The 19,948-nt window shown below is 43.7% G+C and overlaps 1 protein-coding gene across 10 annotated transcripts in view; it reads left to right on the top strand.

Moving 5' to 3' along the window:
* Positions 1 to 19,948, top strand: part of FMNL2 (formin like 2) — a 333,150-nt gene that overhangs the window by 212,567 nt on the left and 100,635 nt on the right. For all 10 annotated transcript variants that reach the window (XM_051849554.2, XM_051849553.2, XM_051849548.2 and 7 more), the window contains exons 4-5: positions 7,274 to 7,350; positions 18,385 to 18,468. In XM_051849554.2, the coding sequence (XP_051705514.1) occupies positions 7,274 to 7,350; positions 18,385 to 18,468 (161 nt within the window). The remainder of the gene's footprint in view (positions 1 to 7,273; positions 7,351 to 18,384; positions 18,469 to 19,948) is intronic.

The following is a 19,948-nucleotide window of genomic DNA, read 5'->3' as shown; positions in this document are numbered from 1 at the left end:
CCGGCAGAGCCTCTGCACTGGAAGAGATCTTCTTTCCTCTACATTGGTTTCTGCCTTGGCCTCCAGGAAAACAACCATTGCAAACTGACTACATAAGAAGTCAAAGGAAAAATCCTCCTGACTGGAGGATGTGTTTACAAGTACTTTGCTGAAATGGGAGTCACGTACCTCAGTTGGTTATTGAGTCTCTGCTATTTCCAGTTACAACAGTGCAGGGAGTCCAGTGCAGAGGCGGTGAGGCCCCTAGGGAAGCAGGCCGCGCAGAGGAGGCCGCACAGAGGAATACTTGCCTTTCATGCCTGTGTGCATTTCCAGAGACCTTGAAAAATCACTGGGGCTTTGTCATCCCAGCTGTGCACGGACTTCCTGTGTTGATGCTTTAAGCAGCTTCCCCACCCAGAGCCCTCCCCTGGCCCTAAGAAGGTAAGGAGAGAAGAGCTGATTCCATTCTCGACTGACTCCCTGCTTTTACAAACAAGCCCTGCTTTGTGCAGCCACACAATTGACTTAAGCTGATGCCTCGTGGTAAAGGATGTAGCCTGGTACAGCCCTGCGGCCCTGGGTCAGTCCTGGGATGTTTCAGAGCAGCGCTGTTCCTGCTACGGATGGGTGAAGGGGCGCTCCTCCACATAACACTTGTTTTTCCACTGATCTTCCACAACTCCTGCTTTCAAGGTCCCAGCGAAAATATCTCAAGCTGAAGTCACTCTGTTGTTTAGATGTCTGACTCATGAGAAAAGAAAGGCACACTTTTCTTGGTTAGCCACTGTCCCTAGGGCTCTTGATGCTTGTATATTTTTAAAAATTGCCTTCTCTTTTTCATTTTTCTATTCTGTCTCCTCTCTCTCCCTCCTCCAAAGTAAAGCAAAGTAGAGCAGCAGTTACTTGCTTTTGGAAGTTTCCTGGGCTCTTACTGCATGCTTCACATGCAGACAAGGTGAAGTAGAATCTAGAAATGCTGAAAATGTCCAGACTTCTCATGCTGGCTCCATGTCTAATGAGACTCAAGTGTGTTGCAGCCCTGTCCTATAGGAATTTACCTGTCAAAGTAGCATAATACTTCTTCCCCTCAAAAACACAGCATCCACACTTGATAAGGAAGATCTGTTTTGGCCAGTATGTGGTGCAGTGGCTTAAGCTACTGCTTGCAACTCTAGCATCCCGTATTGGAGTCTTGGCTACTCTGATTCCCACTAAGGCACCTCAAAAAGCAGTGTAAGCTGGCCCAAGCACTTGGGCCCCTGCAAACCATGTAGGAGATTGGGTAGACCTCTTGGTTTCAGCCTAGTCCAGCTCTGCTGGCTGTTCTGACCATCTGGGGAGTGAATCAGCAGATGGAAGATTTTTTTTCTGTCTCCTCCTCCCCACCCCCACCCCCTGGCCGTTTACATAAATAAATCAATCATTTAAAAAAATGGTGTGTTGTCAGGTCCCCCAAATGCTTAATTCTTGTTAGTTTCTTTGCTTTTTGCCTTTAAGCGTACAACAGCTGGAGCTGATGTTGTGGTGCTGTGCGTTAAGCTGCCGCCTGCAATGCTGGCATCCCGAATGAGTACCAATTCATTTTCCTGGCTGTTCTGCTTCTGATCCAGTTCCATGCTAATATGCCTGTAACAGCAAAGGAAGATGGCCCAAGTCCTTGGGTGCCTGCACCCATGTGGCAGAGCTGGATAAAGCTCCTGGCTTGGGCCTTTCCCAGTCCTGACCATTGTGACCATTTGGGGAATGAACCAGCAGATGAAAGTTTGATATTCTCTCTCTTTCTTTCTCTCTCTCTCTCTCTCTCTCTCTCTTTCTTTCTTTCTTTCTTTCTTTCTTTCTTTCTTTCTTTCTTTCTTTCTTTCTTTCTTTCTTTCTGTAACTCTTGTCTTTCAAATTAAATAAATATTTTTAGAAAAGAGAATATAGTAGTCTTAATTTGATCAAATTAGGGATGGTTACAAAGGAAGACACCCCCATACAAACAAAATACACGCCTCTCCCACAGAGCAGTTGTTTTTCTGCACTATTTACTTGCCTAGGGCAACAAGATCCTTTTTAGTATGGAGTTCTACACTAGACTAGGCTTCTAACATGCAAGCCGGATGGCTCAGACCCCACCCAGCATTAAACACCCTCGTCCCCAGCTAAGTGGACAGAAATGCCAGTGTTTGTACACACGACTGAGATCTGCTCTTACTCAGAGTCCATTCTAACCCTAAAAAATTTTCTCTACATTTTTCAAATTCTAAAAATGGCGGGGGTGGGGGTGGGGTGGGGTGAGAGAGAGATATATAAACTCCCAGAGAGTGCTGCTGAGCCTCTAAGCCCCATGGCCCACAAGAAGGAAGATGCTTAGAATGGAGCCGGGAGCTTCCTCCCTACACAGTTCCGCTTCTCCTTGAGATCCGTTATTCCAGGTTCAGTAAGACAAAACAACACTAACAAACTGGTTTCTCGGAAAGCATTTTGTTTTCTCGCCAATTGCTGAATAAAAAAGGAGGAGGACCTAAGATGTGTGTCTGGGCCTTCACTGCCCAGTGCTCTGCCCTGGCCCACGTGCTCCCCTGTACAGCCCTGTTTGCTCTGCGCCTCATGAGCTCTGTCTTTCAGCTCAGCAAGAAGTGACAAAGGTGTTGGTGAAGCACCCCTGCCTTAGGCAGGTTTCTGTCAGCAGGTGGTAAGGGGCGGTGATCTGCTGCACACAACGTAATTATGTCACTTAGAGCCTGGAAAGCCGGGATTTGTTGGGAATAAGGCGTGGCTTGCAGTTAGAAGGAGCTTAGACTCCTCGGCTGTGATATGGTGCAGGGAAGGGGGTTGGATTTCCCGTCCGGGCTTCACAGTTGGCCAGACCAGGCTGAGCAGGCCCTTTAACTACGTCTGGAGTCCTTGGACGTTCCGTTCATTCATCTGTTGTCTAGATTGAATGGAAGATGCTTAACTTGCTCCTTTAAAAAAAATGTCTTAAGCATTTTCTATGTCGATTTTCTTCTCAATCATTTTAAATGAAACCCTCCAGGGCAAGGAAGGAAGCACCTCAATTAGATCTCTCTGTGACCAGAAGCAGCAAGCAGCTCGTTTCAGACCAGCCGTTGGTTGTCTGTGGCTTTGGCTGCAGATCAGGAAGAAGGGAGGCTGGGCCTTCACTGGAACCGCAGTTGTGGAAATGAGACTCACTGCGCAGCTCGTCCCCTGCTCAGCGGCCTCCGCGGCCCCTCCTTGTATGGAGGGACGAGAGTAGGGTCCAGACTGCTAATGGATCCTACCTGGCTGCCTTCTGCTGCTCTCTACAGGCACACGATTGCCTTTGAAGTGTGCAGAGGATTCTGGATACGTTTTAGCAGTGCACAGTGTTGGCACTCCTTGTTAATGTGTTAGAGAGGTGGTTGCCAAGGCTTCTCCGTAGTCCACAGTTCAGCTACAAATGGAGCCTTTCCAAAGATGATAGAATACAGGGCACAGGCAGTTGAGTTTGACCTCAGTTATAGAAGGGGTAGTGCCTGGCTTAGTCAGTGCCAGTAAGTGTCAGCTGCTGAGGTTACTGTTACCACAGAGGGTTTCGATTTCCTTGTCTTGTTGTGACACGTATCTCTTGGTGTCTCAGCCAGTCCTTGTCTACTCTCTATCCTCAGTTCTACGCTGAGTGCCTTCTGGCTGATGGCATACACAGGAGACCACCTTGACCCTGGAGAGCCTAAGGTAGACTTAGGGGACCAGCTAAGCCCAGGGCTGTAGGGAATGCTGCAGAACTGCACGTGACATGCAGCCTGGGACACTGAGTTAGTTTCTAAAGGTCTCTTGCGCAGACAGCCTGACTGATGTGGGAGAGGCCGCTGTGGAGCAGCTGGCACACCTAGAAGTGGCTGCCTGTCGTGTGACCACGGGTCCTGCTTTCCTTTATGGCAAATGCAGGATTGAGTATTTTGTCTTCTTCCTCTGCCCTTCTTTATTCAAGCTGCAGAACTGCCACACTTGGCCCTTGAATTCATCTCGGCAGAGCACCCTTTAGTGCTCATCCTGCTCTGCCTCCCTTTTATACCATGAGCTGCCCTGGGTGTCTTCTTTGCCGGGAGGGGATCCAGGAAACTCTGGGCTTGGATGTCTTGGCAAACTATCCATGACCCCCCATTCCTTAGGCCTTTAAGTATAAAAATACATTGAGAGACAGACAGACAGATAGCACCCACCTGCTGAATCATGTCTCAAATGCCCATAATGGGCAGGGCTGAAGTTGGGAGCTGGGCACTCAGTCCAGGTGGCAGGAGCCCAGTTACTGGAGCCACCACTGCTGCCTCCCAGTATTTGCATTAGCAGGAAGCTGAAGTCAGGAGTCAGACCTGGGAAACAAACCCAGGTACTGTGATGTGGGACACAGGCATCCTAGTGAGCATTTTTACTGCTAGGCTAAGCAACTGTGTCCTTTTGGCTATTTTTGATAGAAGATGGGAATGAGCCATTCTCTTTTTACAACATATTAGGGATATCTCTCTTTCTTATATCCCACTATACTTGGAATTAGAAAGCTGAAGACATCTTTTCAGTGTGCTTTGTGAATAACAGTTATGAAAAAATAGTGAGGAAGTCAAGGTCTTGCACAGGAGGAGGAGAGAAATGATGGGAGCCTATCTGTGCCAACACCATTCCAGGCCTTCCTTGGGCTGACTCATATTCTGGAATCCTCATTGCTAGTCTCCTTCCTGCCCTTGGACACCTTTCTCCCAAGCCATGGGAGCCATTAGCAGAGGTTTGGAGCCAGATGACTGTGTTTCTGTTGTAACCATGGCAGCAGGGGAGTCAGATCCTTCTCCTGAGAAAAATGCTCCAAGCTTTTTCTTGTCAATGACAGCTCTGATCTGTAGTGCAGAGAGCCTAGGACTCCTCATAGAAGGTGCTGCCTGTTGAATTCCTTCTTCCAGAGTAGCCTGATCATAGCCACTGCTGGAGAGTGTTTCTGTAGGAAGGTTTGTTCCGGTACACTGATATATGCTCCCACCCCACCCTCCACCCCCGGGTAGCATGCATGTTATTAAGAGTCCAGAGAATAGAGAGATGTAGACATTTACTATCAGAGAAGAATTTAGTAAAGAAGGAAGACCTTGAGGGAGTCTTGGAAGCACAGGTAGAATTTTGATGTTCCGGAAGAAGGACCTTCCAGGTGGTGATTTGGGGCAGAGGTAACTCTGAATGTTGATTTTTGGAGCGTGTTAGGTCATGAGGAAAAGAGTTAATGTAGCAATCCCGAGACTGCTATCATTAGCAAGGCCTCCCTTCAAGGTTAGTCCTTGACTGGCTTCTGAGAACTTGTATTTTGGGAAGATTCCCACTCCTCCCTGATAAGAATGGCTCACTTTGCCTAAACCATTGATGAAAACACTATGGTTAATGCTAAATCTCTGTTTTCCTCCTGGGAGTCAGGAATTAGTATTATCTTTTATTTGAAAGGCAGAGACACAGAGAGGGATACACAGACATGGAGAGATCTTCCCATGTGCTGGTTCATTCTCTAGATGCCCATAACAGCTGGGACTGGGCTGGGCCAGGCTGAATCTAGGAGCTGGCAACTCAGTCCAGGTCTCCCATGTGGGTGGCAGGGACCCAGGTACTTGAGCCATCACTACTGGCTCCCAGGATGTGCATTAGCACGAAGCTGGAGGAGGAAGCAGAGCCTGGATGTAAACATAGGCACTCCAGAATGGGATGCAGGCGTCCCAAGCGGCAACCTACCCACTATACCAAATGCCTGCCCCTGGAATGCGATAGGGGCCTGTGAGACTAGTCCCCAACAGGGACCCTGGGTACTGAGTCTCTGATGAGCTTATGCACATCGTCACTGTCATTTGTTGATGTCTTGGCGAGGGGACTCTTGGAAGCTGGTTTCCGTATTTCATCCCATGCACATTTTCTCTGTGAATCTAGCTTTATGTTCTTCTAGCAATGAGTGTGACTATCTGCTATGTCCCATAAGTCCTCCCAGAGAATCTTTGAGACTGGGGGCATCCTTGGGGTCCTTGACTCATAGGTGTATTGGTGAATATTGTTGGGTATGTAGGGCTGGAGACAGTAATCTGCTTACTTCAAGATTCTCATTACATGAATAAGTAATTTTCCTGTTCCCTTCTGACAAGCTAATTTTCAGCATAAGAAAAATTTGCACAACTGACAGATGGGAGAAATTATTTACAAATAATGCAACTGATAAAGGATTAATAACCAGAATATACGAAGAGATCAAGAAACTCCACAACAACCAAACAACCCAGTGAAGAAATAGGCCAAGGACTTAAACAGATATTTTTCAAAAGAGGAAGTCCAAATGGCCAACAAACACATGAAAAAGTGCTCAGGATCACTAGCTGTCAGGGAAATGCAAATCAAAATCACAGTGAGGTTCCACCTCACCCCAATTAGAATGGCTTTCATACAGAAATCAAACAGCAAATGCTGGTGAGGATGTGGGGAAAAAGGTACACTAATCCTCTGTTGGTGGGAATGTAAACTGGTGAAATCACTATGGAAGTCAATTTGGAGATACCTCAGTAATCTGAATATAGCCCTACCATATGACCCAGCCATCCTACTCCTGGGAATTTACCCAAGGGAAATAAAATCTGCAAATAAAAGAGTTATCTGTACCCTCATGTTTATTGCAGCTCAACTCACAATAGCTAAGACATGGAGTCAACCTAAATCCTCATCAACTGAAGACTGAATCAAGAAATTATGGGATATGTACTCCATGGAATATTACACAGTGGTTAAAAAAATGAAATCTGGTCCTTTGCAACAAGATGGATGAATATGGAAAACATCATACTTAGTGAAATAAGCCAGTCCCCAAAGGACAGATACCATATGTTCTCCTTGATTTGTGATAACCAACAGAGCACCTACAAGGAAATCTGTAGAAGTGAAATTGACACTTTGAGAAGCAATGACTTACTTGAACAGCCCTTGTCTCGATTGTCAAGGAACATTTTTTTTTTCTTAAGGGAGAATGGAACTGGGAATGGGAGGGGGAGGAGGAAGTTGGGTGGGAGTGGGAGTGGAAGGGCGGGTATGGTGGAAAGAATCACTATATTCCTAAAATTGTACTTATGAAATTTGTACTCACTGAATAAAAGGTTTCTTTGGGAGGTGGGGGGAGAAAAGAAAAATTTGCACAAAAGAGAACTGTGAAAGAATCCCACTTTAGAAGTGATGATATTTTCATATGGTGTTAAACTTAAATAATAAGCTACAGTTATAGCAATTGCCAAAATGTTCTATGAGAATGTATGTTCTTGTGTTACAGAAATTTAGACGGCGTGTTCAAGAGTCTACACAAGTGCTAAGAGAACTGGAAATTTCTTTAAGAACCAACCACATAGGGTAAGTGTATCCCTTTAACATCTTAACTGTAAGGCTTTTAGAAACTTCATAAACGAATCATTTCCGAAAAGTTGAGCTTTCTTATTGCCCATTGTAAGAAGCTGAGGTTTAGATGGGTAGAAACTTTGTTAGTTCTTGGATCACTCACCTGTATAAGAATCATTAGAGGGCAGCCATGGATTAGCCGCACAGTGGATTAAGCCACTGCCTGCGACACCGGCATCCCATATGGGCACCAGTTCAAGTCCCTGCTGCTGCACTTTCAATCCAGCTCCCTGCTAAAGTGCCTGGGAAAGCAGCAAAGATGGCCCAAGTGCTCAGGCCCCTTCCTGCCATGTGGAAGTCCTGGATGAAGCTTCTGGCTTGTGGCTTCAGCCTGACCCAGAATCCTTAGAGGCAGGGCAGATGATTTTTGACTTGAGGCATTTTTATCACTTTTATGTTTTCTTGATACAATTCTATGTAAGCAGTTCATAGTGAGTGCTTGCTTTGATGTGCATGTAACAACTCTGGTAAAACAAGAGCCCTTATGAGTGGCTGTGGACAAAGATCCTTGGAGATGTATAAACTTCACTGTAGTTATTCAAGTTGGTTAGTTGGAGCTTCTCCACCCGCACACCTCTGCCCTCCCCCCACCAACCCCATGCTCAATTTCATGGAGTTTCGGGCCAGAACTGGCAGATGCTGGAGTAATGTCACATGACTCACCTTGTTACACTTGAACATGGTGTAATAAACTTTGGCCGATCTCTGCAAACAAGCATTTCTGAGAAGTGTCTTTCATGCCATAGCATGGTTGGTTTACCCTGGACATGTAAACTCTATTTCAGGCTTCCCTACCTTTGGGTGACATAATTGTCCAGTACCTTAAAATAGAAGGCTTATCTCCAAAGCAAAATGATACCAGGTATCCAATTTTACATCATGAGTTCCACCCAAAGTACCTGTTTAACACTGAGCAAATTCTTTAAGTCCTCTGGGTATTGATTCTTTGAACTTTATGATGACAGGGCTATAGGCTTTTAGAATTTTCCCATGTGACTTTCTTTGCAGGCCTATTGGAAATGAAAATTTCATGTGTATATTGCCCATGGTTTTACAGCATATTATAAAATAGGTATATCATATAAATAGCAGTTCTGCTTTAGACTATGACTAAGGTAAAGTGGGTGGGGATCCTTTTTTATTTTTCTGCCAAGGGCCATTTGGATATTTATAACATCATTCACAGTCCTTACAAAATTATCAACTTGAATTTTGAGTCCTGCCTGTAGTTGCATTGGCAGGGCCAGACCAAATGATTTAATGGGTTTTATGTGGCCTGCAGGTCAGGCCTTCCCCACCCCTGAAACCATTCCAATGGTTAACTAGCACAGTTACTTCAGAATTAGCTTTCTTAAATTGTAGGAATGCTTTTAATTTATAAGTGAAGGAACTTGGGTGAATGTTCATTTCTTTAAGGCATGTTGGTCACCTTGAGAATGAATTATGAATAATGAAAAATGAAGTGATTCTAGCCTTTGTCTTAAAAAAACGGACAACAGAGCAGTGAGTTACAGAATCAAGATTTTGGAATGGGAAGAAAAATTAAAGATTGCCTAATACCTCATTTTACAGATGGAAGGAATTAAGGGCCAGAGAAGGTGAGTGAATTGTACAAATTCTGCAGCCAGGAAGAGCCAGGTGCTTTTGCTCAACACACTCTGTTCTCTTTACTATGTAGCTTACCCTGGCAGCTCTTTCCCTGAAAGGAATTAAGATAATCAGGTTCTGGGATCAAAGCATTGAGGCTTGTCTATTGGGGGTGAAGGTAGTGGTAATTTAATGCAGTTGGGCATCCAAACTTAGGAAACTTAAATACTTTCCAGAATTTATGGCTCAGGAACTAGATTCTGTTTGGTATGGCCGAGCTCTGCGCCTTTGGCCCTTCTTTAACTGAAAATGGTGGGATGAGTTACAGCCAGGATTTCTACAAATTGTCAAAAAACATTTCTTGAAGCATTGCTAAAATAATGTGAAATTGACCATCAAATACCAAAGCAAGACAATCATTTCCAATACAAAGTTGGCTGAATAGAAAAGCCTTGGCTGGGTTGAAGCCAGTGCAATCTGCAAGCAATTGGAGTGGTTTGTTGTTGAGGATACTATAGGCGTGCTGAAAGATTCTTACATTTCTTTCATCTTCATTTTCCCTTGCCTACCATCTCTGTGAGACACACTTTGGTTTTAGCAGCAGAAATATTTATGGAGATGCATTGTCTGGTTGTTTGCAACCAGTTACTGTCATAAAGTTATATGGATGAAACCACACACCAAGTTTTTGATCTTTCCTATCCTGAAAATTCAACCTTGAGCTGAACTCTTCGTGTAAACTAACTGGCTTCACCTTAATTGATTGGGAACTTTTCTAAAGAATTGCCTGAAAGTGATAAAAATAATCAATTATTATAGTGAGCCATTCCTGCAATGTAAGGTGCTGTATAAGAGATTCATAGATTTTATTGTACTCTTTACGGTACCCATTATATGAAGATGATTGGGTGCCCATTTACCTCATGGACAAAGAGATCTTGACTCATATTTTTACTATGCTCCCTTCTTTGGTCTTAGGTAATAATATTGCATAAGGCTTTATTCTTACCAAGTGCAACAAATTCTTATCTGTGAAATGAAGATAATATTTCATAGAGATATTGTAAGAATTAAATGGAACTAATAAAGGAACTTAAACTTAGTAGTTATTTAATGTGAGGTAGGTTTTTTTATGATCATTGCAAATGATATCTGCTAATAATCCATTACTCTATAATACATACCTAAGGAATTCCATGTAGAGAATGTTACTTCCTCTAATATGATCCTGACACATAGCAGATTGTGATTCCTGGAAATTAAAAGGAGGGATTACATAAAATCTACTTGTCTTGAAAAAGTTATTGGCACATGCTTGCTTTTCAAGGTTAACATCTTGGGCTTTTTTGAGATAACATTCTAATGTGCAGTTTTGTAAAGCAAATTTTGATATAAGCAAATTTTGAATTTTGATATAAGCCTAAAACTTGATAAATGGAGTGGTCTTTTGAAAAAGAAAATTAATTTTCTTTGAGCCAAGTTGAAATAAGAGTTGGACTAGACATAATCCCATTTAGGTTCTCTTAGGAACTATAATAATAGAGAGGAATTGGATTATGACTTATCCAAGTGCTTGAAATTACTTGGAATACCCTTGAAATGAACCAAGTATCATTACAACTGTTGGCCGTGCATTGTGAACAGATGGATGTTATGATGCTTGGGAAGTCAGTGCAGTAGGATTCAAGTGATGGTGGAGGTGAACAGGATGGACTGACTGGCTTTCTTCTGTGGACCTGAGCTGTAGGCTGTCCCTCCTTGGAGGTCATTTATTTTAGTAAAACTGCCTATAATGGTGGAAAATTACTTTTCATCCTGAAAAGTTTCAGGTCACAGAAATTCTCCAAGAGACTCCTTTCACTTTATCTCTTTGGGGAATTGAGAGAACAGCATTGGCTTGCAAGAGGAATATGGGGGAGTGGGAGGAGTTTTGTCAAAAAAGGAAGAAGCTGAGGAACACTTAGTAAATGACTTCTCTCTAGGGTGTTCAGGTTCTTTGTGAACTGTCTGGACCATGTCAAAAGAGGAAAGATAGAAGAATGGCTAAGCTGCTTTTCAGATGTGTACAGCGTGTGCAGGTGTATGTGGTTATACCAAGTTCCCTACCTTTGCTCCAGTTCACTCCTGCATGTTGCTTTGGGGAAATCATCAAGATAGTAATCATTTTGTCATTTATTTACTAAGCATTGGAAAGGATCTTCAAAACACTGATTATGAAAAAACTGCATGAATTTAAAAAATTTTTTGCACCCCAGCAAATCCAGACTTCTTATAGTATGTCTGAATAGAATTTAGTTTGAGGCTCTAAAAAGGATCAGACATTAATTTGAAAAGTTCCCCTATCAGAGCCGGTGTCGCAGCTCACTAGGCTAATCCTCCGCCTGTGGCGCTGGCACACCAGGTTCTAGCCCTGGTCGGGATGCCGAATTCTGTCCTGGTTGCTCCTCTTCCAGTCCAGCTCTCTGCTGTGGCCTGGGAGTGCAGTGGAGGATGTCCCAAGTCCTTGGGCCCTGCACCCCGCAAGGGAGACTAGGAGAAACACCTGGCTCCTGGCTACGTACGGATCAGTGCGGCGCGCCGGCCACAGGGTCCATTGGGGGTGAACCAATGGAAAAAGGAAGACCTTTCTCTCTGTCTCTCTCTCTCACTGTCCACTTTGCCTGTCAAAAACAAACAAACAAACAAACAAAAACTTCCCCTGTCAGCGCAATGCGAACTCTGATAAAACTGAAGCAGAAACTTGGGTGGAAGAATGATGAAATCCTGCTCTTTCCTATGCTTGCAGATATCTTTATTGTTTAATTAATTGAAGGTAGTAGGATTCTCCTGAGTCAACACATGATCATAGGTTGTTTTGCATGATATGTATGAAGAAAATCTGGTCTTATAGATGTCCTTGGAAAAATGAGTTTTAAATGGCCATTTCTGATAATTGTGAATTACCATGTAGTAGTTAATTCTTAAAGGTGGTTGTAATATCTGAAGCCATATTGGTCAATTTTTATATCCTGTTACATTAAAATCTTTTATATTTTCTTGGATTCTTTTTTTTTTTTTTTTTTTTTTGACAGGCAGAGTGGACAGAGAGAAAGGTCTTCCTATTCCATTGGTTCCCTCCCCAATGGCTGCTGCGGCCGGCACACTACGCTGATCCGAAGGCAGGAGCCAGGTGCTTCTCCTGATCTCCCACACGGGTGCAGGGCCCAAGGACTTGGGCCATCCTCCTCTGCCCTCCCGGGGGCCACAGCAGAGAGCTGGCCTCTAGAACCCGGTGTGCTGGCGCCACAAGTGGAGGATTAGCCTAGTGAGCCGCGGCGCTGGCCATATATTTTCTTGGATTCTAAATCATTTGCCCATGCATAATCTTATAGAATGATTTCTTTTTCTTTTTTTGTTAAATATTTATTTAGTTAAAAGTGTTAAAGAGTGAGAGGGAGTGACACACAGAAGAGAGATCTTCAATCTGCTTGTTCTGTCCCCAAATAGCCACAACAACCAGGTCTAGGCCAGGCCAAAGCCAGGAGCTTTATCTGGGTCTCCCACATGGGGCAGGTGCCTGAGCACGTGGGCCGTCCTGTGTTGCTTTCCCAGGTGAATTAACAGGGAGCTGGAATGGACGTAGAGCATCCAGGGCTTGAACCAGCACCCATATGGGATGTCAGCGCTGCACACGGCGGCAGCAGCTTAACGCTTTGTGCCACAGCACTGGCCCCATAGCATGAATTCTTAATATCGGGCATTGATCATTTGGAAAACTCTTTCACTGAGTTAGTCTGATTTTTCACATGTTGAGATATTCCACAATATTAAAAAAATTTTTAACAATCAGTCTCATCAAATATACTTTAAGTAATGAGAAGCTGTCAAGCTATGATAGTGAATACAGGTTTCCCCAAATTCTCATTTTTAATTGAACACTTAGTTTTTCTAAGCAACAATAAATACTGTCCCACTTCATTTTTGATCAGATGTCTGCCAGATCCCCAAATCTGAAGCATCCTATTCTGTCAGCCACTTTTACAAGTGAACTGGCATTCCATAAATAAAGGGGTATGCCAGCTTGAGGCTCAAACAATTGTGCAAATGCTTTTCCTCCTGATGACCCTCATCCTGGGGTGTGCATCAGAGGTGCTATATGTGAGCTTCCTGTTTTGTCACACAGATGATTAAAAAGATGTGTACCCAAGGAGCAAGCTTTAATAAAACCAGTGATTTCCCCCTGATTTCCTAAGGGCATTCTTAAAGTTGCCTCTCCACCCCCAGCCTCCATTCCTACCCCTGAGTGCAGGGGATGAAGAATACAGCAAGTAGTGTATTCTTTGGTGGCAGCGGTTCTGTTCACTGTTTCCTTTGTACCATCAGAGTCAGGGGCAGTGGAGTGAAAACAGCTAATGTCTTGATATTTTTTACAAGAATAGTTTTACCCACATACTCACCCCAACAGGGTTTCAGGGACCTCTGATGATGGGTTGGCTGTACCTTGAGAAGCAATTTGCAACACTGCCTACCAAAGTACATTTTTTGACCATAGTTGAGTCTGCATGATGCTCATTTGCCTTTTGCTTCTTGTGAATTTTTTCAGCAACTTCAGTTCCCACCATGTCTGTAGGGCCTCTCTCCATAGGAGACTGGTTTGAGAGGCTTAGTGGTTAAGATGCCAGTTAGGGTGGCTTCCTGCATTCGATCCCTGGCTCCAGCTTCTGACTCTGTCTTACTGCTAACAAAGACCCTGGGAGGCAGAGTTGAAGGCCCATGTAGTCGGGTTCCTGCCACCCACATGAGAGGCCTGGATTGAATTTGCAGCTCCTGGCTTTGGCTGCTCTGTCACTGGGGGCATTCGAGGAGTGAAGCAGTGGGTGGGAGCGCTCTATCTGTTTCTCTGAGTCTCTCTGCCAACCAAATAAATAAGAATTTAGAAATTAAAAAAAGTACTAGAGACTGGCAAAGAGAATCACTATCCCTTTTTCTTGTGTATCTTCTGGCCGTTTGCTTGATGTTAGAAATTGAAAGCCAGGAGACTCCCTTAAGACTTTAATTTTCCATGTGAGCGCAATGAGGACAAAATAAGGGTTGAGGCAGCAGCGAGAGCAAAGCTTTGACCAGGCTGCAGTGAAACAGTGACTGTTGGCTCTGCTTTCCCTGAGCCCATTTTTTTTTTCCTAGAGCACTTTTTCATTATCCCTGTCTCCTCTAGCTTCTAAGCCTGTGATTTGGAATTTGCCTAAATTCAAATTCACAACAAACGGTAATCACACGGAGTCTCAGGCGCTCAGGAGGTAATGTGTGCCGTCAGAGTCAGAAATAAGCCTACTTTCCAAAACCTGTAATCACCCAATTTGAACCCATTTGCCTACTGGCAACACACATAAAAGTATATAGCATGCATAGAGGTGAAAATGGGAATACTTTAGTACAGGAACCCTAAATTTATAATATAATTGTATGCTCATATATAAAAATCTGTAAAATGAAGTATCCATATTCTTTTAATGAACTCAGATTCCAGATCCTGCTTTGAAAGTTACCCTTTCCCGTCATTACTTAGTTTCTTTCTTACTGTTCCTTTCCACATGGGAGTTCCATCTCAATTCTCTTCTGTCTTGGACAGAATATCCCAAGAGGGAAAGGATAGGGACAGAACGTTGGTTGTTTTTTTTTCTTATAATACATACTCTTATTGCTGAAATGACTTTGCTAACTTGATAGCTTTTGATAAAGGGAGTGAACAGTTACCCCTGAAAATTTGTATCTCATTCCATTCCTTCCTAAAAGACCTAGGAGTGTCAGGGCCAGATCAGAGACCCAGGGAGGATCTTGTAGCTTAAGAAAAGATGTTAGCCATATGGAATTAAACCAGAAGCAGGACAAGTCACATGCTTGTCAACTTGTTAGGAAGTTAGCAGCTAGCTCCTACCTTTCACGTTGACAGTTGTCCTTTTTTTAAAAGCAAAGCAGAACATTTATTTCTCTATTTAAAAGGCAGAAGTGGGGCCAGTGCTGTGGTGTAGTGGGAAAAGCTGCTACCTGCAATGTTGGCATTCCATAAGGGTGCAGGATCGAGACCCAGCTGCTCCACTTCTGATCCAGCTCTCTGCTATGGACTGGGAAAGCAGTAGAAGATGGTCCAAGTCCTTGGGCCCCTGCTTCCACTTGGGAGACCCAGAAGAAGCTCCTGGCTTTGGATCGATGCAGCTCTGGCCCTTGCTGCTAATTGGGGAGTAAACCAGCAGATGGAAATATGTCTGTTTGTCTCTCTCTGCCTCTCCTTCTTTCTTTGTGTAACTCTGACTTTCAAGTAAAATAAATCTTAAAGAAAAAAAAAAAAAGACAGAAGGACAGAGCGAGAAAGAGGGAGAGACACAGACAGATCTTCCATTTATTGATTCACTTTCTACATGGCTGCAGTAGCCAAGGCTGGGCCACATTCAACCTAGGAGCCTGGAACTCCATCTGGGTCTCCCATATGGGTGGCAGGGACTCAAGCACTTGGGCTGTCATCTGCTGCCTTTCCAGGTGCATTAACAGGGAGCTGGATCTGAAGCAGAGCAGCCAAGACTTGAACTTGTGCTTGCATGGGATGCGGGTGTCACAGGTGGTGACTTAACCTCCTGTACCACAATGCCAACAGCAATTGGCAATGGAGTACCAATAAGAATTTTGAAATAAAGTAAGAGAAAACAATAATCTTTATCACTGCATCAAAGTATATAAGTATTAGATGTTGAATCAAGAGAATGGTAGCTCTGCCTGTACACTTGGCCTTTGCCTATTTTTGGTGCTGCAGTTAATGGTTGCCTCCTGTCCAATTTCTGGCTTAACTTTCTGAGTGGGACAGACGTGCCAATGGTTGACACAGTGGCAGACACGAGAGGCATCTGTGTGGTGTGAACTCTTTAGGTACAATCAGGAGGAGCAGCAATGGCTCTTTTTCTCAACTCCTCAGAGCGTTATGGGCTCTGGAGACAGACAATGTGAAACCCAGAATGCCCTGAACAGTGTGGACCCATGTGGTTATTTTTCATGTTAAAATGACATTACCAATCATGGCCAACCCATGAGCCAGACCAACGGAAGTGCCTAAGAGAAATGAAGGGGCTTGAGCTGAAAGGAAGACTGGTCACCTGTTTTCCTTAGTGTGTTCTAGTCTTTAAGTCTCTTGCCAATTAAAAAAAAAGAAAAAAACTATTCACTATTTCTGAGTCTAATTATCAGCATTTAAAAATGTTTAGGGCCTCTGGAGACCCAGCAGCATAGGCAGTAATTAAAATAAATCAAACTAAAGTATGGATCTAGAAGCAGATGGCTGTGAGATCATGTGTGTGTCTGTTTTGAAATGAAACTACAATTGGAACCAGTGGCCAGCCCTGCTGGTTGTGTTTAGATCTCATAACAAAGACACTTTGAAAGAACAAATGGCTCATGTTTTCTTTGCCCGTTTTGCCACTCTAGCCTCCTTCAAATTCAGTGTATGCACTCTGTGAGGTTCTATTAAGCACATGAGTTTTGTGGCAGCTTACCTGAAGCATTTTGGGGGAAAATATAGGATAGGCTCCTGAAACTGTCTGCAGACCTGAGTTAACCTGGAGTAGATAGGACTAGAAGAAAGAGTAAGCTTGAGGATAAGACAAATAAAACAACGCCTACTCAAACAAAAACAAAAACAAACACAAGAGGCATCCTGATGTCGCTGCGTTTTTTTCTTTGAAGACAAAGATCTTGAAGGGTCGTTCATCCCAAGGGGCACATGATAGGATTGTCCTACTGTTTTAGTAGCTGGAAAACCTGGCTTTCATGGTAGCTTCTCCACCTTTTTGGCTTCGTGTTCATGGGGGAAACTACCATTTTGGAAGGTAGTTGTGGATATACATAAAATGTCATTTTAGTCATACTAGCCTATCTTTTTACTTTTTAAAAATTCAGGCCGGCACCATGGGTCACTTGGCAAATCCTCTACCTGCAGCGCCAGCACCCCGGGTTCTAGTCCCAGTTGGGGCACCGGGTACTAGTCCCAGTTACTCCTTTTCCAGTCCAGCTCTCTGCTGTGTCCCGGGAGGGCAGTGGAGGATGGCCCAAGTCCTTGGGCCCTGCACCCGCATGGGAGACCAGGAGGAAGCACCCGGCTCCTGGCTTTGGATTGGCGCAACGCCAGCCGTAGCGGCCATTAGGGGAGTGAACCAACAGAAGGAAGACCTTTCTGTCTTTCTCTCACTGTCTATAACTCTGTCAAATATAAAACATTTAGTTTATTCATGAGAAAGAGAGAGAACAGAACCTCAGGGAGCTTCCATCCACTGGTTTACTACCCATTTGCCCCTAAGGAATAGGAGTGGGCCAGGCCAAAGCCAGGAACTCCATCTGGGTCTCCCATGAAGGTGGCAGAGACCCAAGTCCTTGACCTATCACTGCTACTTCCCTGGGTGTGCATTAGGAAGCTGGAGTTGGGAGCAGAGCTGAGTCTCAAACCCAGACACTCTGATGGGATACACTGCTGCCCTGACTAGTGGCTTAACCACTGAGCCAAATACCCACCCTCTTTTTATATTAGTTGGAGTTTGAAACCAAGTGAAGGTGCATTCTGGCCCACATGTTCTTTGGAGGTGAGTACACTGGAGGAAATCTGTAAAAAGGGGTGTGAGGTATTTATTCTCAGCACCTACAGATTCTGCTTCTCTACTCTCTAGGAGTTCTTTTGAAGAACAAATAAAAATGGGCAATCAATCTCTGTGAAGTTTTCAGCACTACTTGAATGCAAGGTGGCATGATTTAAAAATAATTTTTAAACAACATGATATTTGTCACATGTTGGTCTTGGTGTGATAGTCTTTGGTGCCTGCTGCCTTTTAAAAGGTTTTAGTGTTCATGGAAAAAATTAAGCAAATCATTATCCCTATTGAATTTCCAGAAGCCCATAAACACTGGTCTCTTGCTGGATAGTTTAGTGGTTTCTGTGGCTCAGTGTGCCAAGAGGGAGTGGAATGTGGGCTTGGCATCAGGCCTGGATTTCAGTGGTTACATTGTCATGTCCCCAGTTTGCCTTGTTCCCCGTGCAGTTTTGGGTTCATCAACCAAGCAGACTATCAGTTGTAGTAGAAAAGTCCATTTAGCAAGTTCCTGTATAAAGATGGGTTCTTACAGGCTCTCCTGAGTCTCCTCTTCACGACCATGCAAGGATGGCACATGTACACTCTTTGCTCCTTCTTGTAGCACACTGGAATGTTGGGGTTCTCTTAGTTCCTGTAACCAAGAGCTCCTTCCCTGTGTGCAGTAGTCTAGGCCTTTCTCCTGTATCTTCCTTCAGGCAGTGAATGTTTCTGGTGCCAAAACAAAATTCCTACTGTATCCTTTCCCCGGCAGACCCTGCGATCAACCGCGGCGGTGATTTTTGTTTTGTTTCTTCAACAGATGGGTCCGAGAGTTTCTGAATGAAGAAAACAAAGGTCTCGATGTTCTGGTGGAATATCTGTCATTTGCACAGTACGCAGTAACGTAAGTAAAGCTGGGCTCGCCTGCATTCGAGTTTTACGTGATCACAGAAGATGGCGCTCGACCGTAAAGTTACATTCCAAACGGAGGGGGGCCCACCCCAGGCAGATGTGGTGGTGTTTCAGGGAGATTGTCTCTGTTTGGGAGACTAAGATGAAATCACAAACTTGGTATTAAAAATGCCTTTAAGGCAGAAAGAAAGCTGATGAGAAGAAGTTACCCTTAGAGCAGTCTCTATTTTCAAAATAAGGCTTAAGGTGTGTATATCTAGATGGTAGGATACTCTAGCAGTCACTGAAAGAGATAGGTATGATAGCTGAGAATACTTCAAAATGTTTATTTTGGTGAAAAAAATCTTTTGGAATCCATGCATACAAAAGAGGCTTTAAAAAGTTCACGGAAAACGCATCTCATGAAAAAACTATGAATGTATTTCAGTTTTTTTTGCAACAAAATAAACTCATCCATTAGTTCCATTTTCCATGTACTTTATTTATTTAGAAGACAGAGCAACCTCTCATTCACTGGTTCATTTCCCAAATGACTATAATGGCCAGAGGTGGACCCTGCCAAAGCTTGGAACATAGAATTCAATCCAGGTCTCCCACGTGCGTGGCAGGAACCTAATTACTTCAACTGGCAGCTGCTGCCTCCAAGGATCTGCATTGGCAGGAATCTGGAGTCAGGTGCCTGACCTAGGAACGAGACCCAGGCACTCTGATAGGGATCGTGGGCATCTTTGCTGCTAGGCCAAATGCCCATTTCCCTCCCACAGACTTGGGGCTCTATCATATTGTAAATAAAGGACAGTGGTGAAGAATAACTCCCTTTTCGATTTGAAAATAATGTCATGTGTGTGTTTGTGTTTGCCTAGTAAATGCATAGAAAATATTGTAGAAATACATACCAAACACAGTGGCATTAGAGGAAGAAGAGGTAAACCAGAGGCTTTTTCTATTGATGATATATGTGTCTACATTGCTTTGATTTCCTGGCCTCAAGTTGAAGGGGAGCAAAAAAGAAATGGGAAAGCCAGGGCTGGGGTTGGGGGAGGCTGTTCTTATTTAACATTGTTTTTGTTATTTCATAAAAGTTCTATTTTCCTGGCTTCAGAAATATATTACAAGAAGATTGGAAGGTGTACATTTGAATGAGACCCTCTCACCTTTTCTCTTTTAATCAAAAAATGTTATAATATCCACAGATAACACTCTTATACACAGATTGAGTCAATAATATTGTACTTTGACTATAAAATGTTGCAACACAGATGTTGTTTTTCTTTTATTTCACTCTTATAAAAAAAAGCAATAACATGGCTTTTGTATTGCATCACTGCAAGAGTCAGTCTTAAGACCTGCCCAGATGTTATCCTATAATCCCCATCTCTTCCCTGACAATCTGTGAAGAGGAAGCTATAATTATTCCTGCTTTACAAATGCAGAAACTAAATTGTTCCCTGAAACTGGCTGGATGGGTTTTG

The sequence above is a fragment of the Oryctolagus cuniculus genome, chromosome 3 (assembly GCF_964237555.1).
Source record: "Oryctolagus cuniculus chromosome 3, mOryCun1.1, whole genome shotgun sequence".
In the NCBI taxonomy this organism is placed as follows: domain Eukaryota; kingdom Metazoa; phylum Chordata; class Mammalia; order Lagomorpha; family Leporidae; genus Oryctolagus; species Oryctolagus cuniculus.
The sequence above is the reverse complement of the archived record's forward strand: the minus strand, read 5'-3'. Positions and strand labels throughout refer to the sequence as shown.